Raw genomic sequence first — 11017 nt, 5'->3', positions numbered from 1 at the left:
TTCAAAAAATAAGTTCTCATTAACACTCAAAAAACAGGTTTAGCTAATCAAAACTGCAAAGTTGGAACGGGGATCACGCCCTTTCCAGGATGCAAAAGTGGTGTATACAATATCCGCATTGAGCATCTACAATAAAATACAAAACTAAAGGCCCAAACAAAAAAAAAATACAGAATGTCCTCACATACTAGTTGCCTTCTCCAGGCAAAAGAATGAAGAGGAAAATAAACTAACAAACTACACCAATTATATTATTAGAAACTAAAAGGTCCCAAGAAAAAGTAAAGAAAGGTAACATGATTTAAGATTTTAGGCCGGAAGCCTGGTCTCATTTTCACCAGCACCATTCAAGGATAACCAGAAAGGTAATATCATGGTGTCAAAACTGTCTTCATTCCCCAGTAACAAGAAAGAAATACTCCACCCGAGAGATCTTTTATCTTTCAAGCAATGAGCACATGGTGAGAGAAATGAAGAATACCTTGATAATGAACATGAAAAATATGCAGGTGAAGATACAGCTCTGATTAGCACAACAAATTAGTTGCTCACAATCATCCTTACGAACTCAATGATCTAATACATAACAGGCAGCTGATTTTTGTCCCAAGTAAACAGATGGACCTTAACCATTTCTGGATCTGGAAAACTCATAGGGATGAATAAGAGCCCCTGAGAGGATTGGACAATGCAGCAAAAATCAACTACTGCACAAAACTACACAATGAAATTAAAATAGGATCACTGAGACAAGAAGTAACTATGTTGATCCCGATCATGTAATGGAGAGGTTCAGTAACTTCCACTAAAACATTTACTCCTTCAGAACACAACTATAGTTCGAAATGATATTCTTTACCCTATTTCTCTTATTCCTTTCAGGTGGCAGAAAGTGGAAGGATAAATAAGAAAGGTCATGCCTACTGGATCCACTAGCACAGAACGCTCATCTTTGAATTTTTATTTTTATTATTTATTTATTCCTTCAAAGATTCAAAATTTGTCAGGGTTGGGGGCAGTGCAAATAAAAATCTCTGTTTATCACCTGCATAACCAAATAGCCCAAAAACATTCTTGATTAATTACCTGTAAATTATGCAGTTTGTTGAACTTGCCGATATAATTGCAACATCCAATCAGCATAGCTATTTGTACCCCCAACCTGGTCCTCAACTAGATTAGCAAGCAGGTAGAAGCCTTCTCTTGGTTGTTCACCTTGCCATACAAGGTGACAGAGTTGATAATATGATGGGTCACTTTCCCTGTACTTCTTAATTATCCTCATCAACCTTCTTGATATTTCATTGTCTCGCTCCATAAGGCAAACCTGGTTTTCACAAAACAAGAGCAGCAAATTCAGTGGGGATAAGAAGCATGAAAAAGACGCACTGAGAACACTTTGTAGCGCTTAAACTTTGAAAGTTAAATTGCATCAGGCTGCACTTTGTTGGTGGATGTGGGCCTGAGATCCCAGTTTCCTACAGGCCACAACTATGTCAGAAGTAAATATTTGCTCGGACAACTATTCAACTTAGCACATCTTTTTGCAAGCTCTTAATTTATCTTTTATCTTTTGGCTATTTGAAACACATAATTTGCTTCATGTCCATGCAAATTTTGGCTTTAGAATGAATTGTCATTAATGTGAACATAGAAAACATGTAACATCTGCACAGTTAAATATCCATAGTACTGATGGAAAACCTATTCCTTAGACATGATAAACTTAGAAAAATATTCTTCTAATTAAACAAATAAAGATTATTGTAACTTCTTAATAACAAACGTTTCATAGCTTAGAAACACAATCTTCTAATTAAACAAATAAAGATTATTGTAACTTCTAAACACCATATTGGCATCACCATACCCAAAAATCAAGGTGTAAAAGTATTTTGATAATAACGCAAAATAAAAGAAAGAAAATGTGCTCTTAAATTTAGGACATGAAAGAAAAGATAATCAAGCTAAAATAAGTCACAAAATGAACAGCTAAAAAAGAAATGATAAGAAACAATACATACCTTTGAATAGTCGGTGGCATAATCTTCACCAAGTACACTCCTAGCTATATCTGGTGATAGCATTCTACCAAACCATAAAACAAATCGAAAACCATCATCATATATATAAATTCCACTTGAGTCTAGGCTCTCTGCAGAAAGTGGAAGTCTCTTCCAAACATTCTCTGATTCATCGGCAAAAGATGCCTGAAAATCGGTTACAAAGATATGATACAAGGACGAAAACAATAGAACACAGTAATAGCAGGAGTTCACACTAAAATAGCACTGCTTACCTTCAAGAGGTACTCATCTAGCCGAATCAGATTTGGATACAAAAGTTTCAACAATTTTTTAACCGGCAAAGCCATCACTGTATATCCAGCAGCACAGCGTTCATCAAGCTGAACGTCAGGATATCCACCACGAAGAGGTGTTGATTTACACAATGCTAAACCATATAGAGCCAATAACTTCAAAGATTCGGGGTATATCATCCTGCCTCCCAAGCGGTGCTGGACAGCATGAAGGTTTCTATATTCTCTAAGGGCCTTGACAATCCTAAATTGAACAGAAGTTCGAGCTTCGTCCAATTTGTAGGACAGTGATTTCTCAATTGCTGCAAAATAAGTTTTCTAGGATGACCATCAAGAATAGACCTAAAGAGCAGGAGAAATCAAGAGGGAAGAGAAACAGTTACCAAGCCTTGAAAGCAAAGATACTATGGCACCAATATCAGCCTGGCGATACAATTCTCCTAGATCAGCAACAACTGGAGCTGCAGCATTGTGTACCCTAATACGCCTTTCTCCAGAAGATGATGTATACCTTAAAATGGTTAAGAAATACAAGACTGCCTTCAACAGTCATCAAACGAAGCTGCCAAAGGTCACAACCAAATAAACACAATGAACTTCCACTATGACCTAGAAACCATGGAACATGCAAATTGATCATGATAGAATGCACAGAGATCCTTGACAAAATCAAGATATAGACCTCTTTACAATAGTTAATACAGCAAAGACTGATTAATAGAGGGTTTCTTTACAATGATGGGATTACAGCGTATATAAACTGCCTTTAGGACAGTTCTAAAATATGTATCTATGTGTCTGGGTCGGCGTTTGTGTGTCTATATACATACATATGTATATATAGATATACAGATATTTTATATAAATATATACACACACTTTTTTGTTATCCATCAAACAATTCCAAAATCAAATGTGACTGAGCTCATATACACAAGCCTGTAGAAGCACAGCAAAACACATTTCCAGTACAAAGGATACAATAAAGCAACTTGGAAATACACCCTATCCGTTGTCAGCAGTGTTTCTTCAAGGCATAACTGCATTGCATATGCCTTATCACAGTCAACAGCTGGAAGTGCCATAAGATCAGTAGATCGCAACATAAAGTTCCCATGGTAAGAAGTAAAACGCACACCTATAAACAAAAGCGAGATTAATTGCCAGTACCAATGAAGCAACCCATGCAAGAGTAGCCAGAAAAGTGAAACAGAAGTAGGAGAATTGTGATTAGATCACTTATCAAATAATGAAGACAACTGACCTCTCCCACATCGTATACGCATAACAGCTTCCCATGCAGTCTCTCTTGTAAGATCTCTACCTAACTCATGTCTTAGTTTATCTTTGTGAACAGAAGCAACAAAATTTGGATAGTAGTATACCTGCCCACCAGTATATTTTGCCAGAGTTCCTACAGCAAATTAGAAGAAAACAGATTAAAATCTTATTAACAGTAATCATGACACTGATCTAACCTGTAGCAAATGTTTGTAGTCCAAGATGCTAGAGAAATTATGGAATTAAATTTACTTATAAGTTCAGCAAAGAGAAAGTAGCAAAGCCGTCAATGTGCCATTTTATGCCAAGAAATGCAATTGATGAAGGGTAAGGACCTGTGCACTCCACTTTTTGCTTCATCCAGTCCCCTTGTTTTTTTTATCATGTAAAAACATTAAAACATGCATGAGGTCTAAAACCAACAGTTCTCATACCAACTACAAATACGGATTTTTTGGGTCTTTTCACATAATAAAAAACAGAAAGGTGAATGTATGCAGCTTTCATGGAGTGTATAGACCATTAGCCTTAATAAAGCATTGTCAAGTGATATAATCAACTATGAGATCTCTTACTACATGTGTCCAGTAAAACTTAGATTAAGAGCATACCTAAGGTGGCTATGTCAGTATACTTATCGCTGAATGCATATATATTAACTGCTATCTGGAATTTGGAGAAATCAGCAGCCATCTGTTTATAAAATGGATCTTCTGGAACTCTTAATGTATGCTCTTTCTCGGTCCCATAAACACGTGCATCATCTCCACGAAGCCTCAGGCGGCCAGCACCTAGCGATGGCAATGTGTTTTGAAAAATCAACAATTTGCCACCAAGTTGACTCTGGCAGTGAAAAAAAAAAATTTGTTTTATAACAAACTGCATTTTTGACAAACATTTAAAAATATGAACCAACAATATCCAAAATGAACCACAGAAGGCCAATATTGGAGTTCAGTAAATGCCATAGACCAAAATTTCATTACTAAATAGTGATTGAATAATAACAGCACATCATTGTAAAAAATAAGGGAAAAAGAGGAAAGGTATTTCACACCATAACCATGAAAGCCGCTTTGAGAGCTGGACCAAAAGCAGACTCCACATTCATGTTCTCCTGAAACATGGAGGGCAAGCTGTCGAGAAATGCATCAACAACGGTTCTTGACTCAGACAAGTTAACAAGAAGATCATCTGGCAAGGGTACAAATATGTCATCCAGATCGGAGACCACCATCATCTGAGGCTGAGTCAAAGAAGACTGGCCAAGAAAAGGTTTAGAATTAAATCAGCAGATTTGAACATTAGAAGGACACATAAACGTATGACATGGAACAATGTACCAAAAAATTTCACTTGCCTTTATATTATAAAAATGTACTGTGCTATCATAAGTTATGAAGCCAATCTGTGTCCTGGGAAACCCAGGCAAGGTGTCCAAAGAGGACTTGATAGTTTGTGCTACAACCTGCAAAATGACTTTGGATGATCGCACACCAATTCCAGCAAAAAAATACAATGCTTAAAGACAAATGCATCAATGGAGGGAAAAAGCTGAAGAAATAACTGATATGCAGAAAAGGTAACGATAGGCACAAAAAATTCAGAAACTAAAATAGCCACGAACATAATAGGACGCAACAAACAATAATATAATCTTGACATTTGGAACTAAAAATTTATACCTCCAGCATTCCACTTCTCACAGCACAAACTGAAACATCAATGAGAAAAAAGTACAGTGGTGGCATTGGTGGCCGGACCATATATTCAGCTGGAGCAATAAATTCAACACTACCCTTAGTAAGCTCAGGCCGTTGATCCAAGTCAATTCTCCTGCCACTAGCATCCAAGTGGGCATAATATTCACCAGGAACTAACAATGAAAAGTTGAAATAGATCAGCCCATTAGTCACAAGACTGAGACAGATAACTATATATTAATGATGCATTATTGTACACCAAAGAGGATCTGCATATGGTGAAATGAAAAGACCAGGAGGCAAAGATCAAACATAATAGAGAATGTTCCATCCACTCGTACAAACAAGAGAAGGAAACACATCAAGCATATACTAACAAATTAAACAGCCATGTAGGGAGAGTTTAAAGCAGAATTTTTTATCACCTCTGTTTTTAAAACAGAGATCTAAAGAAGTCAATCAGCACCTTGAATGACCAATTGAAGCAACGAGCTAATTACGCACTAGATACAAAAGATTATAGGATGGAAATCTCCATAGAAGCTGTAGGTTACATTAAGAATATAACTACATAAAGGCCACGGAAATCTCAGTAGGTGACAGTTAGCATATGAAGGATGACAAAAATAAAACCAAGTATGTATAATTAATGAGATTCAATGTCACATCCGTACCCAACCCTGCGAAACCTTCCCCAACCCAAAATGGAAGAGTAAACAAAGAAAGATAATCCTTTGAAGACAGAAATGGTGTATATTCTTGTGACCACAAGCAGAAAAGTTTACCATCATTAAGCAATGAACATAAGTTGCACCTCCACTTTCTTCCATGGTCAGTAAATGTGACATATGGATTAACATACGTACGACACCTTCTACAACGAATGATGCCAGTTGTCAAAAAATTAACTATAGGAACTTCCTCCTGCAAGAAAAGTAAGTACTTAGTGCAACTTAGTTTTAAAGATCAGCAAACTATATATTTTCCAAACAGCAATCCCCATGAGTGCAAAGATACTTACGCTTTCTGGAGCTTCTGCAAGAGGGCAAACAACTGCTCCCAGAGGCAAATGCCACCTTGAAGCCAAGGACTGAGAATTTGGCATCGCACATGTACTCAGTCGCAGATATCTAGAACTACAGTTCCCAGGATACATCTCAGCAAAAGATTTTGGCTCCACATCCCCATCCAATGGCCTTGGTAATGCTTTAGAATCAATTCCTCCATCCAGTGATCCAGGAACGGACCCAAGAGAGAGGGAACTGAAGTCCTCCACCAGGCCTTGTGCAGTGCCTAGATGTGGCAGAGAGGCTGGATGTTGCATGCGGTCCTGTGAATACATCCCTAATGGAGCTGAAATTGATGGAGACTGCACATAACTTCCTTGTTGACCAATATAAGGCCTTGATACTGCTGGCGGAGGTGCAACAGAACCACCCTGCTGAGGTGGAAAGGCAACAGAGTTCACAGGTGGAGTTTGTGGAACTGCATTATACTGCTGACTGGGGTACCCAGGAAAAGCTGACTGCAAGGTACCTCTGGCAGCAGGAAACGGTGCCCTCATAGGTGGTGATGATGGCTGTAAGTTTGTGCTCACAGCAGCAAAAGGTGAATCCATAGATGATTGAGGAACATTCATGCCTCGTTGAACAGTATTCATGCTTTTAGGCGGAGATCCCAAAGGGATTGTGGGAGGTTGTGGCTGCATTTGAAAGGAAACTGGAGTAGATGAGAAAGGGCCAGCGGAAGGTCTTACTGATGGAGCAACTACTGGCCGCTCCCCAGTTGAAGTCCAAAGAGGAGGCACTTGCGCAGGTGAGGAAAACTGTGGGCTTGGGAGACGCTGAGAAGGTCTGGTCTGTGATGGGCCATAGGATGGTGCAGGAGGTGGTCCTGCTGGATCACTCAATCTGACCTGGTGCACAGACCTAAAACCAGAGGCCTCTGGTCCAGCCAGTGGCCCGGAAGAGAAGGAAGGTGGGATCTGGGAAGAGGGAAGAGGATTATAAGGGCGAAAAGAAGAGGCTACTGCTCCAGCTACTTGGCTAGATGATGAAAAAGGTGAAGCATTTTGAGAAGCAGAAAATGGTGTGGTGGATGGTCTCTGAGAAAAATTTGCACGGTTAGGATTTTCAGTTCCCATTTACTTTCAATCTAGCTTTGATATCCTGCTGCAATGCCTATGCTTTGACAAATTTACCTTCCATGAAATGCAATACAGATGTGTGACTTGCGATAAATTATATATTACTTGCAAATAGCATTCAAATGATTCTGAACACACCATGAGAAAGTGTAACAAATAGTGTCTACCCAAAAGTTTCTACTAATAGCTGAAGGTGGAAAGGAATAGGAGTGATCTCTGCTCAAATCTCAGTCAAAGTAAGAGTCTTTCAACATATTTTGACTAAATTTTTTCTTGTGAATCACTTCTTAACCATTTTAGAATACTAAGGCTTCTTATCTAATCATCCACTATGAACAAACAGAAGTATATACTATCAGCTACTAGTTTACGACAGTTATTTCCAATCAGAGGAAAGCTCTAGATTTTACTAACTTATTATCCTTTAGCTAGCAGCATTGCCACAAAACTCTGCCAACACTTTATAGATAGAAAACATTAGCTTGAAAACCTATCAGGCGAGACACACTGGTTACAAGAGAGCCCTCTCTCTCTCTCTCTCTCTCTCTGTATACATACACACCTGTTCAGTTGCATCCAAATTCAACTTAAAATTTATATATAACAAATGCAACAGCACTCCTTACATCCTGTAAACAAAGAATAAAACATGCACCTGCTGAATCTCACTTTACAATCTTAAGATCATTTTTGCATTACAACCTATAATATTATGCATGTAAATAAGACAGCTTTTCTGGGTACCCAAAACCTATACTCATCTTTTAGCAAGATAATAGTAAATTCAGCGATACCAAATGCAAATTCACAATCCAATTGAAGAAAAATAAAGACTTCCTTTAATTCTATTTCATATTCTTGAATTTCCAGTGATATGAACCATAATCACTTTCTTCTAATTTCAATTCTATTCCATATTCTTGTTTTGAAAAGATAGGATCATGTTAAGAATCCACTCTTCATTGTAGTATGCACAAGAACTATATACATTCTTGAATTCCTCAGACAACACTATTTTGACCAGCAATGAAATTAGGGAACTGTATCTTTTCATATAATGGAACAAATTGAAGACAATAATTGTAAACAAAGTTTATGAAGTAATGTTCAAATTTTAACACCTCTATCCTCTAGCAATGGTCAACTGGCATTTCCAAGTTTATCCAATTTTCTTATTTCTTGTATATCCTTTTTTTTGGGGGAATTAGATAAACAAGAAAATTTCCATGTGACCAAGAACTAAAAAAATGGTAATGAAATGTGTTTGATTCTAAACAAATGCAACTATGGGACCGAGAACATAGAAAAAAAATTACACCTGTTGACATTTACAATCTCATTTTTTGCATTTTAAGCTACACATGCTATTCATAAAAAGAAAAAAGATTTTCTCTTGTTCCTACAGATCCTCTTTTTTTTTTTTGGCAAGATACTTGTCAATTAAAGATTTCAAACGTCAGATACCAAACTCAAATTGAAAAATTTATAAAGAAAGGTTTGGCATTTTTAAGCTTTGGTAAAACCACTGGATTGGGGAAATCCAAATCCTGTTGCCATCCCTTGCATATTTTCAGCTTAGCACATTTATATTCCACACAACAATCAGTTTCTTTGATTTCGCACAATGCAGCAAATATCAATGAGTTGACTCCATTCATCTTATGATTCATGAGATTCCTCAACTTAGTTCACCTCCACTACAATTTGAAACTCAGACAAAATGTCAAGGTAAAAACAAAAAAGAGGGGGCAATAGATTAAAAATTCTGGAGCAAATTTTGAAGGGTTAAAGCAGGAAAGAATTTTAGTTTTATAAACGTTTGAGCAGTTGTCACTATTTCAGAAAAACCAAAGATGTGAAATTTCTCATCTTGTTGAAGCCAGAGTCTTAACTTTGATTGTGAACGCTCTCAATTCTTCAAAAGCCTCTTCTCTCTACCTCCAAAAGTTTATTTCTACGAATGAGGTAAGGAGCACAATTTTCATCCAACTCTTAGGCAAGCACAATAGTGAGCAGGAACATCCATGGGAAATCTCTATTGAATGTGTTAAGCAATTCATGCTATACTACCTCCAAGCAATTTCAATGCCAAAAACTAGTGTCATAGACCCAAAAAGAAAATTTGCAGGATTCGTGGTCTCATAGTTGTAGATTCCAGCACAGATTGTCATTGTCCTATTTCACCATGTTTGACTAAATTGAAGTAAAAGTTAAAAGATTGGACGATTAAAAGTGACTCAAAACTAAGAATGGCAACTTTAATCACCAGCAGAGTACCAGAATTTCATTTTTATCTCCCCGTTCCCCAGATGTATCATCGAATTTCTAATCTTAACAAGCTCTCTTTTTCCAAGATCAAGCCTAAGTTAAATGCAGATGAAGTTGAACTCAAATGATACAGATTAAGCAGGGAGCACACCACAATCTTATAACTTGGAAATCAGAGAAAATAATCTGAGAAGCAGGCATATTTAACTAATAATGGACGAACATCACCATTAATTAATTAATTAATCATTCAAGAGTTCAGGAAAATCAAACTTCTAACAATCTACATCTGATCGATCCATGGAAGAACTGATACTATCATCAACAAGCTATCATTCTAAGATGTTGCTTATCTAACAATTAGAAAACAAAATTGGCTGTAGAATTTCTGAATACCTCATTAAACTTCACCAAAATACCATAGGATTTTGCGGTGCTTGCAGAAACGGTTTTTTTTTTTTTTGGCCTTTGTAAGGGCTTAAAGAGAGCAGCTAACCTGAAAGTAAAAACAAAGACAAACAAAACCGTGAGAATTGGCGGCGCCAATGAATTATCCCAAGTCCAAGCCACCAGAAAAACAAATATACTGAAAAAGAACAAAAAATAAAAGGGTTCAAAAAAAATGCCAGTCTCATGCAAATCAGCAATATAATAACAAGAGTGAGCCTAAGATCGATCTCTGCAAATTAAAAGCAGAAAAAAGCTAAACTGCGTGAATTTTCCTCTTCAAAATAATCAACTTTTCATATAAAGATCAAATCTTGAAAAACAAATCCAACAGTGTCAGACTCCATTTATCGATGATAGAAAGATGGAATCGGAAATACAGTAGACTTAGTCGCAGAAAGGACCCAGATATGATAAGAATTACCTGATCGGAGATCTCGAAGGAAGACAATAATTGGAGTTTGGAAGAAGCCAACGGGGGATACGAACGGGATTGGACTAAAAGTGGAGGAGGGTCTGGGACACATGCGTTGTAATTTGTTAAAGTCCCGGGTGCTTGCAGAAAATTGGAGGATTTCACCGAAATCGATACGAGGGAAAATTGCCAGTTTGGACCCTGACATTTAAAATCATGTGTAAAAATCATTTGGACCCTCACATTTTTAGAAGGTCAGTTTTTGAGTCCCTCACATTTAAAATCATTTAAAATAGTCTCTCATGTGTAAAAATTTTGCCAATTTGATTCCAAAGCTCTTTACTCAATTTCCAGACATAAAAACGCATGAACTACCCATAATTGTCAAAGCAAAATGAAACCCTCGATTTCTATTTGGGTTGTTGGGTAACCAACAT

The 11017-nt window shown here is 37.1% G+C and overlaps 1 protein-coding gene across 1 annotated transcript; it reads right to left on the bottom strand.

The window, feature by feature from the left end:
* Positions 1–10691, bottom strand: LOC113774901 (protein transport protein Sec24-like At3g07100). Its single transcript, XM_027319552.1, has 15 exons — positions 10590–10691; positions 10115–10214; positions 6326–7504; positions 6090–6228; positions 5287–5477; positions 4962–5069; positions 4659–4862; positions 4213–4444; positions 3585–3734; positions 3302–3458; positions 2704–2831; positions 2300–2622; positions 2025–2210; positions 1087–1327; positions 1–672 (listed from the first exon to the last, which is right to left on the bottom strand). The coding sequence occupies exons 3-14, from the start codon at positions 7445–7447 to the stop codon at positions 1094–1096; spliced, it is 3174 nt and encodes a 1057-aa protein (XP_027175353.1). The 5' UTR covers positions 7448–7504; positions 10115–10214; positions 10590–10691; the 3' UTR covers positions 1–672; positions 1087–1093.
* Positions 10692–11017: the final 326 nt, after the last annotated feature.

The sequence above is a fragment of the Coffea eugenioides genome, chromosome 6, assembly GCF_003713205.1.
Source record: "Coffea eugenioides isolate CCC68of chromosome 6, Ceug_1.0, whole genome shotgun sequence".
In the NCBI taxonomy this organism is placed as follows: Eukaryota; Viridiplantae; Streptophyta; class Magnoliopsida; order Gentianales; family Rubiaceae; genus Coffea; species Coffea eugenioides.
This window is presented reverse-complemented; position numbering and strand designations above follow the sequence as displayed.

Bases quoted from the DNA above. Each gene is read 5' to 3' on its own strand.
- LOC113774901 (XM_027319552.1), bottom strand. From the start codon at position 7,447: ATGGGAACTGAAAATCCTAACCGTGCAAATTTTTCTCAGAGACCATCC. The intron at 6,229-6,325 runs GTAAGTATCTTT...CTTTTCTTGCAG, and splicing joins TTGCAGAAGCTCCAGAAAGC to GAGGAAGTTCCTATAGTTAA. The intron at 1,328-2,024 runs GTATGTATTGTT...TGTGAAAACCAG, and splicing joins ATGCCACCGACTATTCAAAG to GTTTGCCTTATGGAGCGAGA.